Source organism: Cebus imitator, unplaced genomic scaffold, assembly GCF_001604975.1.
Source record: "Cebus imitator isolate Cc_AM_T3 unplaced genomic scaffold, Cebus_imitator-1.0 Scaffold201, whole genome shotgun sequence".
Lineage (NCBI taxonomy): Eukaryota > Metazoa > Chordata > Mammalia > Primates > Cebidae > Cebus > Cebus imitator.
Window position 1 is genome coordinate 2,206,424 of NW_016107516.1, and position 19,124 is coordinate 2,225,547.

The 19,124-nt window shown below is 41.8% G+C and overlaps 2 protein-coding genes across 13 annotated transcripts in view; both read right to left on the reverse strand.

Moving 5' to 3' along the window:
- PHLDB2 (pleckstrin homology like domain family B member 2) overlaps nt 1–1,403 on the reverse strand; it is a 226,885-nt gene extending 225,482 nt beyond the window's left edge. For all 12 annotated transcript variants that reach the window (XM_017547815.2, XM_017547811.2, XM_017547806.2 and 9 more), the window contains exon 1: nt 1,162–1,403. The gene's annotated coding sequence lies outside the window, so the exon portion shown is untranslated. The remainder of the gene's footprint in view (nt 1–1,161) is intronic.
- A 9,781-nt stretch (nt 1,404–11,184) lies between these two features.
- PLCXD2 (phosphatidylinositol specific phospholipase C X domain containing 2) overlaps nt 11,185–19,124 on the reverse strand; it is a 48,014-nt gene continuing 40,074 nt past the window's right edge. The window contains exons 4-5 of the mRNA XM_037745456.1: nt 13,196–13,355; nt 11,185–12,374 (exon numbers count right to left, since the gene is read on the reverse strand). Of these exons, the coding sequence (XP_037601384.1) occupies nt 13,196–13,355 (160 nt within the window). The 3' untranslated portion in view covers nt 11,185–12,374. The remainder of the gene's footprint in view (nt 12,375–13,195; nt 13,356–19,124) is intronic.

The window sequence follows — 19,124 nt, forward strand, 5'->3', positions numbered from 1 at the left end:
GTTCAGGAAAATAGGGCCTCTGCATCACCAGGCTTCTAACTAATGACCACAGGAGCCAGGAACCACTGCACGGGCCTGGAAGTTGTATGTGGTGACAATGTGACGACATTTCTGCCATTAGAGGAGTTATGTTCAGGCCTAAAGAAGAGTGAATCACATTCAATAAAAATAACATATTTCTAGAATATATAGACTTGAAGGGGAAACTTTTCATGTTTTCTTTGGTGATTACTTTATAATGTGATTCTCCCTCAAGAATCACTTAACCTGTTTCAAAGTTATCATCTCCTTCTTCCCCATACAGACCCCCAGTGGTGAGGGAAGTTCCCCGCAAAACCACTAGCTCTGTTCCTAAACTGGCATCGGTATCAGGTTTGCGTTTTAGTTTTGCTCACGTTTGGGGGGAACCTTGGGGTATTTACTCTTCTGAATCTGGACTCTAACCTCAGAGCAGCATTTCTTCTATGTTGCCCATGTCTTTTCTACAGAGAGACTCAGGCCAGCAAAGGCTTTGGTGGTCCTCCATTCAGGCTAAGAAACAGCCTAGCCTCAGTAAATGATTGACCTAGCTGCCGATGTGATAAGCTTAGGTAAATAGGCTTGATTCTGCTCCAGTAATTTCAGTATTTTTAACTCTCTGGGTTCCAAAGCAGAAAAATATAGGTGACTTCCTGGGAGAGCCCATCATATGAGGTTGACAGCCCTGTGAATGAACGGTGTATTTCTCAGACTATATTATTCTGTACCATATACTACAATATACATACATACACCGTCCTCTCTCCTATGTCTTGAAAATGGAAAAAAATTATGCAAGCAAAATTCTGGAACAGAACCATGCTTATGGAGCTACCACTAATGAAATAATTTTAATAAATCACACATATAGTTTGTTATAATGAAAGATTTTTTAGAAACCTTCCAAGTTTCTGAAATATGTACGGGAGCAACAACAATTTTCAGAAGAGATAGAAGACAGAAGGAAAATACAGCTTGCTTTCCAGAACAGGCTGATGGACAAATGACTGAATTCAGACACAGACCCAGGTCTACCACATTTCCTTCAGCAGACCATTCTCAGAGGCACTCTGGTGACAAGGCTGTGTACAGGGCTCGCTTTGTGATCACGAGAGAAGGGCCATGACCCCAGAGGTCACCTACCTTGTCTGCCGCTTTTCAGTCCCGACTCTTCCCTCAGCTTCTTTACTGACTCAGCGGGGATGTCCCACGACTGTTCCAGCCCTTGCTGAGGGTGGGATGTTGAGAAGATGCATTAACACAGGCTTCTCCTTTTCCCCAAGCCTGAAGGTGAGGTGTTCCTTTCCCCTTCCTCTCCTGCTCTCCCTGGCCTCTGCAGACAGTGGTCACAGGCAGCAACTTGCTTGCAGCCAGGTATGTTGACAGATGTGAAGGAGGGAGTCTGCCCCGGCCTCGGCCGTCTGGTCTAGCCAATCATTACACACCAAGACAGGCTCCAAGTCCTGTTTAAATCCAACCAGAGCTGCGTGGCAAAATCAGATGGCCACAAATAAAATAAAATAAAATCCCTTGTAACTGCATCTGGGAAGTGGACAAGAGGCTCTGAGAACAGTTTACAGAGAAAACAAAATTTTTATTCCTTTAGATTATAGCAATCTCAGAGGGAAATCTGGAGGTCGCTTTATCAAATCTCCCATTTAATAATGAACTTTCTTCTACTAAATTCTTGTATGGTGAGAATCATCTGACAGGTTTTTGAATAAATATGGCTACCATTCATTGAAAGAGTGTTCTATGTTATGCATTTCATGACTTTTACCACAAATCCTCATGGTAATGTTGAGATTTTATTCCTATTTTATGGATGAGGGAACAAAGGCTTGTAATATTGGGGTTCAGGGGGCCCTCAGCTCTGAGAGGACGTTTCTCCAGGTTCTTGGTCTCCTGCCCTCTCAAGAATGAGAGAGGGGACCACAGCGCAGTGGGCAGTAAACGTCGGACTCAAAAGTGTTTGTAGAAAGTGATTTATTTAGAGAGAGAAAGAAACGAGAAGGAGAGAGAAAGAAACAGCTAACTCTCACACTGAGTGAGAGAATCCAGAAAGATGGAATCCAGGAGAGGACAGCGGCTTCCACCCTGAGTGGAAGGTAACAGAGAGAGAGATGGAGTTTAGGAGGAGAAGACACACTTCGATGAGAGAGTGTGGAAGGGGGCTTCAGAGGTGAAATCCAGGAGAGAGAAGGATGGCTTCCATGAAGGGAGTGTTCGTGGAAGGGGACCCAAACATGAAGTCTGAAGGGGTGTGGAGGAAGGGGACTTTTAACCTGGGAGGAACCCCCACCTTCTCTAAGACCCCAGGCCAATGAAAGGAGTTCCTTAGGACTTCCGCTGGTGTGATTGACTCTTAGTTTCTCCCCATGCCTGCGAAATTTAAACATAAATCATTAAATCTCCCAGATGGAGAGAGATGGGAGGGGCACATGGTGCTACGAAGTTCTTGCTCTTATAACTACATCCCCTTGTGGACCCGGAAAGAGAACACATTCCTTCAGGCTCAAAGGAGTAATGGACATGCAACTAGTAGGTGCTGAAGCCAAGATTTGAATGCAGATCTGCTCTAAGACCGGCATGAGCATGAATAAACCTTCCCATGATATGTTCTGTGGTAGATTGAATTATAGACCCCACAAAATGTCCACATCCGTATCTCCAGAACCTATGAATATGTTATGTTACATGGTAACATAACATAGTTTGCAGACATAGTCAAGTTAAGGATCTTCAGTTGGGAGATTATCCTGGCTTATACAGGTGGGCCCAATGTAATCACAGGGGTCCTTATGAAAGATCAGAATCAGAGAAAGAGGTGTGATGACAGAAGCAGGGTCAGTGATTGCTATGCTGCTGGCTTTAAAGGTGGAGGAAGGGGCCACAAGCCAAGGAATGCAGGCTGCTTCTAGAAGCTGAAAAGGCAAGGAAGTAGATTCTCCTCTAGGGCCTCCAAGAAGGAGCATGGCCCCACTGACCATTTTAGACTTCTTACTCTAGACCTGCAAGGTAATGCATTTGTACTGCTGTAAGCTACCAAGTTTCTGGTAATTTTTTATAGGAACTATAGGGAATAAGTACACATTCCCTCGGAAATACTCTTTATGATGGTGAGCTCACTATCTCACTTAGCTTCCTATTCTACAAAGGAATACTCTTTATCAAGCTAAGCTCGACCTTCTTGAAATGGTCATTCATTGGTCCTTCATTGGCACTCAGGGAGGCAGCTGGGAATGATGGCAAACAGCCCTGGGAAGGGAATCAGAATCTGGATTCTAGTCCCAGGTCTGCCTTAGCCAGTCACTTCTCTCCGGCTTTCAGTTTTCTCTTCTACAATGTTAATGCTTCGCACAAATGTTCTAGATCTAAAGCCATAAGATTCTAAACTCAAGTCATGTAACAATTTAAAACTACTTGAAGATATCCCTGTTACCTTGCTCCCAATGTTTCCTGTTCCAACTACACTAGTTTTCCATGTGACAGGACTTCTGGATCCTTCCCTTTCCAAGTTACTCTTCTCTAAGAAGGCTCCAATTTACCCATTTCCCTCTGAAATGTGGTGTCCAAGTCTGCACATAGTGCCCCTGCCATTTCCAGTCTGCCGGTGTGCCTGGTTCTGCTGGCTCCCTTGACCACGCTGTCTTGCTGGGTCCCATCTGACTATACCTTAGGATCCTTTGAACTTGGCTTAGTCTGTTCTTTTCATGTTGTTGGATTTGACCTTACCTCTTGAAACAGAGCACCTATAGTGAACAATTGTACAAGAATCTTAATTTAGATTTTTTTTTAATAGGAAGGACTGAGACTTTCTAGTGCTAGCCTAAATTAGTCTTTCTTAACAACATTTAAATGATAATGCATTCTCATAGGTGCTTGAAAGGCAGTGGCTTATAACATTTTAAGATCATAAATTCTTTGAGAATTTGATGCAAGTTATGGGTCCTTTACCAGAAAAAGAGTGCACACACATCTAAGATTGTATGTGTCATTTTCGGGAGTTCTAGCCCCCCTGAAGTAGTCCACTGGCCCCTCTGATGTGTGGTATGTTAGTCCTATACTCACAAGTTGTTGGTAGGGGAAGCTTTTGCAAAAGGCAGCTTAATGTTTTCTTCCAGATCTCCTTATACTTCACGGAGGTCGTAGAAACACCTCCTGCAACTGGATTGTGCAAATGCCCAGTGAGGATCAAGGTAGGAAAGTCTGCAGGCCAAAAAGCTCTCAGTTCTCAGGTTAAACAAAAAACAGCATTCAGTGGCTGCCTTTAACAAGAACATTGCTTCTTATAGCCTTTCTCTACAGGATAAATCCTATTCTTTAGATGCATAGCTCCTTAGATTAAAGTCATCTGCCTGCCGAAGGCTTCTCTCAATCGCCTGATGCTACTGGACAGAGGCTGACACTGCTGTGGCCTCCTCCCACCCATGCTGTCCAAAAACACTGGCCAGCTGTGAAAACACCCTGGTCTGACTAGCGCTTTGTCTCACTGGCACTTGTCCAGGCCATCCTGGGTGAGGTTTGAGGCACGTTGGCTTTGGCCACACTGTCCCTCCCTTGCAACCTCCCACCCTTTCTGAGAATGAAAGGTTTGAAGTCTTAAAAATAATAACACTCCTTTGGCCATACTGAGCAGATTTGCAGAGGGGTAAACACAATCACTTCTTGCTGATCAGGAAGAATTCCTTTGGAAAAAAACACAACAAAAATCCAGGACATTCAGGCAACCTGATCTCGAGTATTAACAGAGAAGGAATCAGTTTCAAAATTGAAGGAATGGAGTTTGCTCTGCGTTTCTTGTTTGCCAAGCTCAGCCATAGGTAGGACTCAGTGACTCCATGACCCTTCTTTCCCTAGTTTAAACTCTGTACCGGACAACATAGAAAGAGATTATCTGAGCATGGGCTTCCACAGGAAACATGAAGGAAGTTCCCTTATGAAAAGCAGAGATAATTTTCTGTTTCAAATAGCAGTTTCTTTATGTAGTTAGTTAGTAAGTAATATTTAGAAAGAGCAAGTCAAACCCAATTCTAGGCAAAAATAAGTGGTAGAATCACTGTATTTCTTTTTCAACCTGGAAAGGATCATAAACTTGGGTCATTCTCATAGCTCTTCACAGTGGGGTCTTTGAAAAACTTAGATAAATTTACTTTGAAAGGGGACTTTATATCACTATTGAAAACCTAAGACTACCTGCTACAAAGAGAAGGTAACCACAACATAAACACAATACAAACAAAATGAGATTAAATGTTAGCTAGATACTATTGCTTTTTGGTTTTGGTTGATAGCAAAGGACAGAGAGGTTTCATTACTAAACTGAGACTTCCCTCTTGACTATTCAGAACTGATTAAGTGACTAATGATATTAATGCCACTTAAGGACATGGCCATCTTCCACCTCACATCATCTGGCATACCACCTGTGGCATAAATGGTACTCTCTGAGTAATGCATTTCTGATTTAATAATTCTCCAACTGGTTATATACCAAAATACATATTTCTAAGTATTCCTCCTGGGATATGCCCTAAGATACAAAGAATCATAATCTTCAGGGATCAGGTCCAGAAATATATATTAATGTGAGTACCTCCAGATTAGGAAGCTTCCAGAGGTGTAAACCACCAATAGCCAAAGCCCAGGACTTTGTCTCTAGTGCCTTCCTCACACCCTGTTCTTCTCTTTGTCCCTAATAACCATCACCCTCTAACCTACACAGACACACACACACACACACACACACACACACACACACACACACAGAGAGAGAGAGAGAGAGAGAGAGAGAGAGAGAGAAATGAATGACCAAGTCTAATCACTCAGCACCGTCCAGCTGCCTTGGCCTTCTACTGCAAAGCCCCAAGAATTTGCCACACAAAGAGCTTTCACATTTTCTTTCACTGTCCAAATTTATATTGACTTACTTTTCATTAGGTAGTTCCTGCTAAATCATCTACCAGTCAACACAAAGGTTAGCAATCATGTTGAAGGGATTGTGTTGGGTGCCATTTGAAGGAGGGTGCAAAATCCCTGCCCTTATTACTAAGACTAATAGCTATTATTGAGTATTTCCTGTGTCATGCTATGTGCTAAAATGCTTTCTATGCATTTTCTTATTTTGTCTTAATATCCTTCATGGTAGATATTTTTAGCCATATTTTCTATATAAGTAGAGATGTTAATTTGCCTAAGGTTACTCAGCCAGGATATGGAGTTGGGGGAGGAACTCAGGTCTGTGTACTTCTGAAATGCCTACACTTTTGTGCTAAATAGAAGTTTATAACCTTGTTGTAATATGATACATTACTATGATTAGATATAAAGAGTTCATACATAATGTGAGCACTCCATTGTTAGAGAGGCAATGTCTCAACCCAAGTATATGTTCAGAAATTGAGGCAGACCAGTAGTATCTTTGCAGTTGCACCATACAGGTTATAAATAAGCTTTGCTTATGTTTGGACCCAGCTCTATCTATATCATGCAATTTATTATTAGGAACTGAACAGGAATGACTACAGTTAAAAATTCTGAATATGATTATGTTATTAAATTGCTACAGTAACTTCAACACTTATAATTATTCTTAATTACCTGTTTTAACCTTTGACTATAAGAAATTAATGGTTAGAATTAATTTGATCTCTGCTAAATTCATACCAAAAAACCTTACCTCAACCCATTATTTTTGTCATGTATAGGGGAAACACAGAATCCACTAAAATTAAGTGGGCTTGGATATTCTATTAAAAAGAATTAGAAATGAGGAAGACACTGGAATCTTCATTGCAGTGGAAATGTAGTTCCACCCTTATTTCATCTTTGTATGCACAAGTACATTACCTCTGCATTGTTTTATTTCTGGGCATTTTAGCAATCACTCAGATTAATGTGGGTAGAGATGGTGGTCAGGTGAGTGTGGATGTCAGTGTGGATGCCAACAAGAGCAGGTCTGAGCTTAGGGGAAATAACTGAAGTGCTAGGGATGAAGCTTGGAAAAGCATGGGGTCAAGGGTGTGTGCATATTTCACACATTGCTCAATCTTGAGGACCGCAAGCACGTTTAGTTAATCCAAATATATGTTAGACATGCCGAGAGGGTTTTTGTCTAATATTACATAACAAGATATTTTATTGACACTGAGTTTATAACTCTTTAAAACAAAATTAGAAGTGGACAAATAACAAAATGTTCATCCAAACAAAGGAAACGTGCCTGCCAAAATTGTATATTTATTACTAGGTTAAAGCCTATTTAGGTAGTTCAAATCAAATACAAGAGAACACATCATGTCATCATATCTATTTTTTTTTCACTGTTCAAATGAGGTATTCTGGCTTTACAATGTTGTAAGTTGAAGTAAGCAGTTTAATGAAGGTTACAAGAAAGAAGATGAGAGATATACGTGAACAATTATTTCCTAGGGGTAAAAAGCCAAGTGAAATGTATATGAATAAGATAAGCCACAGAATACGTTATAGAGTATCAAGCAGCATATATGCAAAATTTTAAATCTAACTTTAAAATTGGTATACTTTATTATTATTTTACTAAGCAAACAACATGCACCATAGTGTAAAACAAGCAATACAAGACAAAATATCATATCTATTCGAGCATTTATCAGGTTCACATATCATCTGAATTGACCAAGACTTATTTTCACCATGACAATTTCTGTATTTTTCTAATTGCTAATCAGTAAGGCTAAGTAGTACAGTTGGCATATACACACAAATAATGCGTACACAATCTGTATTTAATACGTATTATTATCTTGGAATATAAATTACTAAGTATAATAGCAGCAAGGTACCACTATTTCTAGAATGTTCTAAGACTTATCATATTGAGACTATAGATTCATGACTGAAGTGTTATTAGTGCTATAAACTAATAACAAATGTAAAATTGCAAATGTACAGAGCTACCAAAGGCTTATTTGACTTTTCAAAGTGCTGTGCTTCTTGTTGGGCTTAACATTTGTGAGCAAGCCCCTGCTATTTGAATTAGGTATTGGTCCCAAGTTTTGGGCTCTAATCAGGTATAGTTCTAATTTTTGGATGTAGGTTGAGTGGTAGAAGAATGCATTTGAAAAGGGTAAGAAGCAATAACCACTGTGACAAGAGCGTATTGGACATCACTGAACACATGTGCCTTTCACTGTAAGCTTTGCCAGCATCCTGTGGTTAACCATAGTCAGCAGATGATGGAATGGCTAGGAGACAAAGGGAGAAAGAGTAGTCTGTGAAGGAGACGGGAAGGAATGACACTATTGATAGGCTTGCCTCAACAAACTGTGAGCCTGAATTCCCCCCAAATATAAGGGGAATATTTATCTAAACTATTTGGCTTAGAAATGAGCTGGAAAAATCCTAAGAAGTTGTGTCGAAGAACAGAATAGAACACTACATCCACTGCAGGGTAGAAAGAGTTTTCTTGAATTATTTGTACAGTGTTTAAGACTGTGATTATTTTGGGAAAATCAATCCCAGTTTGTAGTGTATTCTTCCAGGTTAGGGCCTGTTCAGGGTTACAGTGCTGCTAGTGTCCCTGCTTCTAGAAGGAAGTAGGGAATCCAGAAGCTATGGAGATAATGCACTCCTTGGGGTAGTAACGAGCTGTGTGGTATCATTTGAAACTAAGGGTAAAGTTTCTAGCTAAATGACGTACCACTCAAACAGTTCACTTCTGTGTGTTCCAAGGCAGTGGTTGTGAGTGACAAAGCTATGGTGCTAAACACCAGGCAGCAGCCTGAGGCGGAGGGCCAGGATGTCCTGGAACATCAGTAGAACTCAGAAGACAACCATGTGCTATGCTGGGCAAAACAGACTTCCTGTCAGTTTGGATGTCTGACGCTGCCATTTCTATTCATTTCCTCTTGGCACGGCAAGCCTACTTAACGTGTACTGGGAAAACCCACCTCTCAAGGGCCCACATACATGTTGGCAGATTTCTTTGAGCTCTACATATTTCATTATATGGATCATCAAAGGTGCCACTCCTAGGTAAGTCTGTCATCTGCATCACAGTGTTAGGAAATAAGCCCAAGCAGCTTCTCTCCACAAGCCACAGAGGGAAGAATACCACATCCGCACGCCCCCTGAGTAGAAGGCATTTAATCTAATCATTAGGGATCTTATATTTTGGGGAGCTAGTCAACCAAGATTTGCAAACAGCACTCAAGTAGCAGACAGCATCTTTATTAAAGATGAGAGAACCAAGAAAGAGGTAGCATAGGGTCACTTGCTCAGGTAACAGAGCAGGGTCTCATGGCTGTGCCCCATTCGTTAGCCCACTCTGTTTCTTAGAATCTAACAGTAAAAATTTGAAATTAGCTAACAAGGAACACCACACAAACTTCAACGGTGGCATGAACTAAATCGGTAAGACGAACTGGTTTCATGCAGCCCTTTTACTTCCCAGGAAGAAGTAGTTTCATTTCCATCTGAATTTCTTCTGTTGCTTCACCTTTAGCTTTGTGCTAAGCCTGCTGGCTGGAAGGTAATAATGTCTCATTGGGAAGCACTTTCTCATGGCAAGATTCTGAAAACCAGAGCTAGAAAATCCTGACATGCCGTAAAACTCCATTTAGTTTCAGAATACTCTCTTACATTGTCTTCTTGAGAAGAAACATAATTTTTTTGGATGAATATGAAGTCATGTAAAAAGAACTAGGATTCTTAAGATGGGTCGTTACCTGGGCTCAGATCTTGTGCTTTTCTTTGAGTTTATAATCAAATCCTGGAACTGTGGGTTAAATGCTCTCAGTAATTCAGGGTTTAGATTCAGTGCGAAGGAAAATGACTAAACGTAATTACTATTGAGTTTAATACAGCAAATATAAAAACTTTTTTGTTTGGCATGACCCTCTTGGAGATCTGCCGCTAATTTAAAATGCAATCTTCAATAACTTCTCCCTCCCTTCCATTAAGTCCATCCTAACCTCTCTCTCCAATCCTTCTGTACCCATGAAATCATAGTGTTATCTGTAAAAGGTTCAAAGTTCAAGCCTTTAAACACTACCCTAACCTAACTAAACCCCTTGATGGCCCCCTTTGCCACAAAGCCATGGAAATGTGGTTGTGTGGGAAATGGTCCAGGAGCTCATGAATAACTCAGTTATATTTCAGAATAAATATGACCTCAAACTCTGTGAAACCGAAGTCCTCTTTGGCTCAATCAAGTAGCTTCTTAGCTGATCTTGAAGTTAGTTCTAAGCAAGCATGAGAGCTGAGAATAAGTGATGTGGTTGGGTCACTATTTTATTGTTGGTAGTTGTAGAATGAGTCATGAACCTAAAATCTATTTCCCTCTGTCCCACGTGCCTGAGTTCTCCTGTCTGTTCTCATGGTCAAGGAGAAGGCACACGTCCTTTACAAAATGTTAAACAACTTTTTCTTGAGGCAGAGGTTCTGCGAATGCAAGGGTGTTTATCAAGGGAAAATTGTAAATAATCCTTCTATCTCCCAGAACTCTTGTGCAGACTTTCAAATTGCAAGCAAGGCTGGCAGCTCCAAGTAGCATGAAGGAGCGAGCACCTGCATGCACCACACAGAGCAGGACTCCGTGCATGCAACCTTGGTACAGTTTTCTGGGCTTTGGTGTCATGCTTGATGACATTTATCACGCAAACACTGAGGTGCCCTTAAATGTTACAACCCAAGTGAAGTGCAACCATATATTTAAGAACTAAAGGACAAAATCATGTAAACATTTCATGGAACAGTCAGCAGCCCTAGAGTGTTACTGGCATCCTGTGTAGATGCTTCTCGAAACACCTGGCCTCCTAGCACCAAACACCTGGACAAAGCTGAGGCTCAAATAAAACAGAGAACAGTAATTCTCCTCTTGCCTCCTTCTCTCTTTGCCAAGTAACAAAGGGTAAAAAGTGGGGAAATGATCTAGCCCCTAGCAATTGATGCAGAATTAAAAACAAAAGCAAAATGAAATGCCAACAACCAAAATAAAACCCTGAGGGTGGACCAGGGATTTCAGAGCTTGTCATTCGGGTTTAGCATCAGAATTGAAGGAAAATTTAGAAGGCGACGAAACACACTTTCTTCCTCTTATCCAGAGGAGGCCCAACAGAATTTGACATTATCCCAGAAAACCCTTTAAGGAGGGGTTCAAATGCAAAAGAAGGAAAGTTCAACCAGATTTTCCTGGAGCCATTTCTATAATGACTTCCTCAAGGTGTGGAAGCTAAAAGCCAGGACTTACATTACTTTACAGAAAGTATAGGCTGGAAGACAAAGTTGGGGGTGTGCATGTGCTTTCAGTAGGTCATCTAGGACACCCCTCTCTGCAACGCAACATGTGAAATCCATCCATGGGCATCAAAGGACAGAAACAGGAAAGTTGGAAGAAGAGTCTGACAGTCATTATAAATGCATACATCCATTCGGGACTCCATGTTTATATTTCCTCCTTAAGAACCCATAAGCTGTCACTTCCTTAGGGATTCTCAGGTGGTGCAGAGGAGCATCAAAGTGCACACACTTCCATGCCTAGTTTTCTTTCTAGGTCCTTCCTTATGGACACTCTTCCGGAGGGTCTACCTATGAACTAACAGGGGCCTTCATGGCCCATTTCATCTTCATTCACGGGCATGGCTTGGTAGTGACTTCTCAGCTCTGGACCACATCCACACATGTACACTGTCCCCAGGGGGACTGGGGAGCCAGGACATGAACAGCAGAGTCAGGGGTCACTCATAGCCCTGAGATGCGTGTTCCTATTGAGGACAGAAAGACCATAGCAGCATCTGTCCTGGGTGAGAAAAGTTCGGTAAGCGCCTGTGTGAGTGCTCTTGATGTAAGAAGCACGGGAGATACTTAACTGATAAATAAATAAATAAATAAATAAATAAGTTGATCAAAACACGAGAGGGCTCTTTATAGATAAGCACCTCTTACCAATTAAAAAAAAATCCCCTCTTGAGTTTCAAAGCCCTCATGCAGTGGTGACTGGTAGGCTCCAAACAACCTGCAGGAAGCAGAACCATCGAGAGAAGGACTGGAAATGTTCCAACACTAGGTATTTCTCACTTGGTGACACACGAGTCATCCTAAATGTCCCCGAGGTAGTCTTGTTTACAAGGAGTTACAGAATGGCTCCAAACCCACTTGGAGCTTCCTCCTTTAATGCCATTGCACTTTCCCATGCATCCTGTGCCTGCTTCCATGGTGCCATGGATAAGGTGCCTTCCACTTAGCGTTGTGTCCCACAGCGCAGACCTGAGTCCTAGGCAGACAAGAATAAAATGCAATTCCAAGATCAGGCTTGAAGACCCCACTCCAAAGAGGACTTTGTCAAAATGATGCAGGTGCTCTACCTGGCAGCCATTCTGGAAAAAGCCGTAGAATTAAATAAAAGGTATCTGGCATGCAACGAACATGCACGTCTATCTCTTGTTGGGCCCCACGCTGAGAGGATCTATCATTGTTCCTTTCACTTTTAAGAAGGGGCCAAAAGAAATAGAAAGGAATCCAAGTTTCAAAACTGGGAAGCATATTTCTGATACTAAGGGCAGTATGCACTATTTATCTCAAGAATGAGGTGACCAGTTACCAGCATATGCTGCTCAAGAACAGCTTGTGTTTGAAACATCTTAGTGACAAATAAGTCCTACTCTCTCAGAAAAGGGATGACATCCAACAATCCTACAGAGGGGTGCTTGGCTCTTTCCCCCCTCAGAGCCCCAGGTTGGTGTTAGATCCACCCCAGAGGGTGGGCCACACCTGCAGTGAGCCAATCTTTTTCACCAGGAAGGTGTTTCTGGTTCAACTTTCTCACTGGCTCAAATACAAACCCCCGAAAGACAACAGGGAGCTGGGCAAATTAAGGGGACAGTCAATACCCGAATAGGTTCTAGAGACCCTATTTCTAAGCTCCTTTCACCACCATAAACCACTGGGGAGGTCCTGACCTCGGTCATATGAAACATGCTTTCTTCCCTTAGACTTAAGTTTTTTAAAAAGTCTCATTTGGGAAAAATGCAATTAATAGCCCTGTAATTTTACCGAAATGGCCCTGTGAAGAAGGGAGAAAAAAAGCCATCTTCCTCTTACTTCATCGTCACTGCCCAGGGGCCATCCTAACAGGACACCCTTCAGAACTCTACCCTGGATCAACAAATTCAACATTAAGGTTAAATAAAAAATTAAATCAGCATTTAGCCAGAGCTGTGTCCTCCTGTAAGAGGTCATTCAACTTGATGACAGTCGCAGCAAAGTCCACCAGGTCCACGAAGTCAGACGTGATGATGTTGACACCCATGGCTCCAGGCTTCTGAGTTTTCACCCAGTCCAGGATGGCAGGAAGATTCCTATACAGAGGGAAGTGTTGGAGGAAGAGAGTGATACAGTACAGCTTAGAAGGACTTCTCCAGACATGGACACAAAACATTTCCCTTAATATAACAAAAGTGCGTTAATAAGAGCACAGGCTTTTAGAGGTATTTCAATTTAAGCTATATATCTCCTTCAGGGATGAAGTGGTCTCTATTCCATTAGAAAATTACACTTCAGAGTTTCTTTGCTGGAAGAAGAGATTAGTTGCTTCAAGCATCAAAGAGATACCGTGTCAACAGGACCTTGAAAAGCTAAGATCAGGCCGAGGGCGGTGGCTTATGCGTGTGATCCCAGAACTCTAGGAGGCTAAGGTGGATGGATCACTTGAGATTAGCCTGGGAAACATGGTGAAACCCTGTCTCTACTAAGAGAACAAAAAATTAGCTGGGTGTGGTGGTGTATGCCTGCAGTTCCAGCTACTCAGGAGGCTGAGGCGGGGGAATCACTTGAGTCTGGGAGGTCGAGGCTGCGGTGAGCCCAGATGTGCACTCCAGTTTGGGTGACAGAGTGAGACTCTGTCTCAAAGGGAAGGAAGGAAGGAAGGGAAGGAGGGAAAGAAAGAAAAGAAAGAGAAAGAAAGAAAAAGGAAGGAAGGAAGGAAGGAAAAGAAAAGAAAAACTAAGATCAAGAGCCTCAGCTTTGATAGGCTCTTTAATTTTTTTATCATGAAAATATTCAAACATAGGGCAACATTGAAAGAAATTTTCAGGTAGAATATACCTACCACCTAGATTCTACCATTAACTATACTAATTTACTACATATCTATCCATCAATCTGTCACTATCCTTCCATCAATCCTTCTTGTATTTTTGACATATTCCAACTGCAAGCATCTATACACATTCCCTAAGTACTTCAGCATGTATATGATTAACTGGACTTCCATATCTGTTTTTAATCTGTTCTTCTTTTAACGTAAATTTACACTCAATAAAATGCACCAATCTTAAGGGTACACTTGCTGAGTTTTGACAAATATACATAATTCAAATTCATATCAAGGTCTAGAACATAACTGGTACTCCAGAAAGTTCCTGCAAGCCCCTTCCTCATCAATGACTGTCCCATCCTCCCAGAGGCAATAACTATACTGATTTTTTTTCTACTGTAGATTAGATTTGTCTGTTCTAAAACTTCATATAAGCCATGAAAAATGTATTCTTTCCTGTGAGTTTTCTTTCACTTGGCATAATTGTTCTGAAATTCATCCATGTTGCTGCATGTATCAGTGGTTTGTTGCCTTTTAAAATCAATGCATAGTATTCCATTGTATGGATATACTGCAGTTGGTTTATCCATTTTCCTCCACTGGCTGCAGGGACATGTGGGCTATTGCCAGTTTTTTGGATATTATGAGTAAAACTGTTATCTGTTCAATTCTTTTATTCATTTTCTCATTTTCGTTTTAAAAAAATTGTTGAGTTGTAGGAATTGTTGAGAGTAGAAATACTCATATATCCTGGATACTGGGCTTTTATCAGATGCATTTTGCAAATACTTTCTCCTAGCGTATAGCTTGTCTATCAGTTTTCTCAGTGACATATTTTTGTGAGTTGAATTCCTTAATTTTTAAGGATTCTAATTTGTCCATTTTTTTTCTTTTATGGCTTCTGTGATCTAAAAACCACTTCAGTCCACTCCTAATTTACAAACAGATCCACCTATGTTTTCTTCTAAGAGCTTTATGGTTTTTAGCTTTTAGGTTTAGCTCTAAGAATCATCTCAAATTAATTTTTGTACATGATATAAAGCAGGAGATCAAGGCTCACTTTTTTCATATGGATATACAGTTATTCAGTCACTAAGTGTGGCTTCTTAATAGACCAATACTTAATCAGTTGATGGTTTTTATTAATCAAAGTCTTCCTAGGTGACAGCCAGTTGTTCAGGGACATAAACGAATAATGGCTATTCAGTGTGATAATTTCTGCATTGGTAGTAAGTATAAACTACTACAGGTGGCATAGAGGAGAAAGCAATAAAGTGTACTCATAGTTTACATGACAGTAAAAACGGCTCACTACATACTCTGTAGGCTGAGAATGCTTTCAGAAAGACAGAAGAAACTAGGGCTTAAGTTTTGGTTAAAGAACTGGAGATTTTTTAGGAAGGATCTGGTCTAGGCCAAAAATGACAATATGCAAAGTTAACGATCTTAATTGGCCTCTGTCTCTTCTTTGGGGACCATTCCCTTTGGCTATCATCCTCTCTCTTCCTTCACTCCTTCGACGCTGCCAGCCCTTCTTTCAGCACACATCTGGACTTCTGTTTTCCAGACAACCTGTTCAGGCCTTGGTAGCATTTGGTCCTTCTCCTCTTTCTTTTTCTCTTACATGACAACCATAATCGGTCCTGGGTCTCCTCCCTCTCTCAGTGGGCTCTATAATCAGCCATGGGCTAAAACACGTATCATAAATCGATTTATATTTTTATATTACTAGCTGATGATGACTTAATAGACCACTCTCCCAGGAGTACTTCCATTCTGAATAGGGGCTCCTGAAGACTTAGTCATCTCAGTGTGACTTTAGCTGACTGAATGTCATGGTCCCTTTGCCTCTCTCTCTGTAAAATGGTGATAATAATGCTTCATAAAGATTTTTTGTGAATTAAACAAAAGAATACATCTAAAGTGTTTAGAAGAGTTCCTGTGATATAGTAAGTCTGGTTAAAAAAAAAAAAAGGGAAGGAATCATAACTGGAAGAGTGTGAGGTAGAAATATTTGGTGGCTGGGAGTAAGAAACTACACCTTAGAGAGGTCACATCCTGCTGCTTAGGTGACAAAATGCTGTGGTCTGGAAATGAGAAGCTAGAAATACAGACTTCCTTAAAGACAGACCAAGGATACACAGTGACCCACACCAAGGACACAGTAGGACTGGGCTGATAGATACAGGATTTCATTTTAAAAGCCTGAGTCAGTGTTGAAGTGGGAGGTACAGGTGCCCTCTGCTGGTCATCACAGGGAAATGAGCCTTGAAGGCTTGGGGCAACTCCAGCCACTGCAGCCAGGGCCTCATCTTGGAGGATCCCTGGAGCCTGAGCAGAGAAATGTTGGGAAAGGTAGGTATTGTGGTTTCTGGTGACAAAGAGCTCTGTGTCAGCTTCGGGTAGCATGTGTCAACTTCTCCAAGGCAAGGATCAAATAAACACAAGCAAGCGGAAATGGAGAACCCACTGAAAACAGGAGCTACTTGATTTTCCGAACTCTTGGTATTTACCAGGACAAGGGATCTGCAAAAGGCTGAACCTGATAGTGCTGACAGACCCCTGCGTTGACAGTTCCCATGGATGGAAGAACAGGAGGTTAAAAGCTTCCTGTTGACCTTGGAGCCCAGCTGGGAACAACGCTGATCTACAGTGTCTCTGGGTGTCTTTACGAATACGGATGGCATGTATATTTTGTGCCAGCCACTGTGGCTGGTATTTTCATGTTAAGACTACAGTCTGATGTGGTATTAATAATCCTATTTAACTGGTAAGAAAACCACAGCTCAGAGACTTCAGAAAACTTGTCCAAGGCCACCCTGTTGCTCAGGGACTGCATTGGTTTTCTAGGACTACCGTAACAAAGTACCACATATTGGTTGACTTAAACCACAGAAATGTATTTTCTCTTGTTTTAGAAGCTGGACATCCTGGATCAAAGTGTTGTCAGATGTTGTTTCTCCTGGGGCCCCTGTCCTTGGCCTGCAGACGGCCGCCTTCTCACCACATCCTCACATGGCCTTTGCTCTGTGCACACTTGTTTGTGATGTCTCTTTGTATGTCTAAATTTCCTTTTCTTTTAAGGATACCAGTTAGACTGGATTAGGGCCCAGCCTAACATCCTTGTTTGACTTAATTACCTCTTTAAAGGCCCTATCTGCAAATACAGCCACATTCTGAGGTAACTGGGAGTTGGGACTTCCATATGTGAACTTGGGGATGGCGGGGGTGGGACGGGCACAGCACAATGCACCCTGTAACAGGGAGCATGTCAGACCGCGCTCTCAAGCCTGCTGATTTCAGTCCCATGTTCCTGTCTAGAGTTCATGGATGCTAGAACTCTAGGCAGGAACTAGAGCTGCTCAGGCTTTGGCAAAGTGTTTTCATTTGATTTCAGTGGGAATGCCATGAACCTGAATTTCAGGTTTCTGTAAGTCTGGGAGAAACCAGCATGGAAATTAAGTCAAATGGGTATATTTCTTGTGGCTTCCTTCTAGGATGTGGAATCAAGATGAACAAGATCTTAGACCCAAAATTTAACTAAGAGTTAGGGGGTTAAATCCCTGCCAAGAAACCACCTCTACATTTGTAAGAAAATACACCCTGTCTTTTCCTTCTTGGTGTGAGCTGACAACCAGTGACCATGACCAGTTAGGACAGACCCTCTGGGTGTTGGTACACAGGGGAAGGTCCTACGTTTGTTCAGCAGCCCAGAGGAAATGACAGCCACACCCTGCACTGGCGTTTTGGAACAAACTCCACCAGAGCAGCATTTTCCTCCTTCAGTTGATGTGCAGGGATAGGAATCCATGATGCACACCTGTAATATTCTTGCAGCCAGCAGGGGGCGAGATGCCAAGGAAAGTATCTTTCTTAGCTTGGGGATATCGGCTTGCAAGGGCTCTGGGGCCCATTTTGCAAGGGCTCTGGCATAGTAGGATCCCTTGGCTTTGGGTGCATGCCAACACCATTATCTTTCATCAAAAAGGAAAGAGCCAATGTTTCACTTGCATCCAGATTAAATTTTTAGGAAACTACAGGTATGAAAAGCTTTGTGACAGTTGTAACCTGTACCAGTTGTAACCTGTGACATTACCAGATTCAGGTACTAATAAACAATTGCGGGCCTGTGGAGCAGAAAATAATGAGGCTGGGTGCAGTGGCTCATGCCTGTAATCCCAGCACTTTGAGAGGCCGAGGCAGGTGGATCACCTTAGGTAGGGCATTTGAGACCAGCCTGACCAATATGGAGAAACCCCATCTCTACTAAAAATACAAAATTAGCTGTGCGTGGTGGCATATGCTTGTAATCCCAGCTACTTGGGGGCTGAGGCAGGAGAATTGCTTGAACCTGGGAGGTGGAGGTTGTCGTGAGCTGAGATTGCGCCATTGCACTCCAGCCTGGGCAACAAGAGCAAAACTCCAGCAAGAAAGAAAGGAAGGGAGAGAGGAAGGGAGGAAGGGAGGGAGGGAAGGAGGGAGGAAGAAAGGAAGGAAGGAAGGAAGGAAGGAAGGAAGGAAGGAAGGAAGGAGGGGAGGAAGGAAGGAGAGCACAAAAATATGCAGTATCCAAGTCAGTGTCCAACGCTGAAAGGGCAGTGGTCTAACGATCAGAAGGCTGGAGTCTGAGAGGTATTAATGACTTTTATTGGCTAGCTGTATGGATTGGGGTCACTTAAGTCCCCTGAGTCTCATCTAAAGAGAGGATGATAATATGCTCTAGACAATGTGCCATCCTAGAGGCTGACTTAAGAATCAAATGAAATCCTCTGCAAAAAGGTATTTTATATTCAGAATATGGTATATAGATACAACTTACCATTCGTTTTAAATACTTCCTTTCCCTTATTAAGGTTGCTGTGTGCACAGAATTCTTTAGAGTGATATTTCACATTGCTTTATAGAAATGTTCATGCTAGTTTCTGCTGCTAGACTATGAGTTTCTTGGCAGCAGACAGTATATTATTCATCTTGAATCTTTGTACCTAGCTCCTCCTAGGTATTCAATGTTTGTTGAATGAATATATAAGTA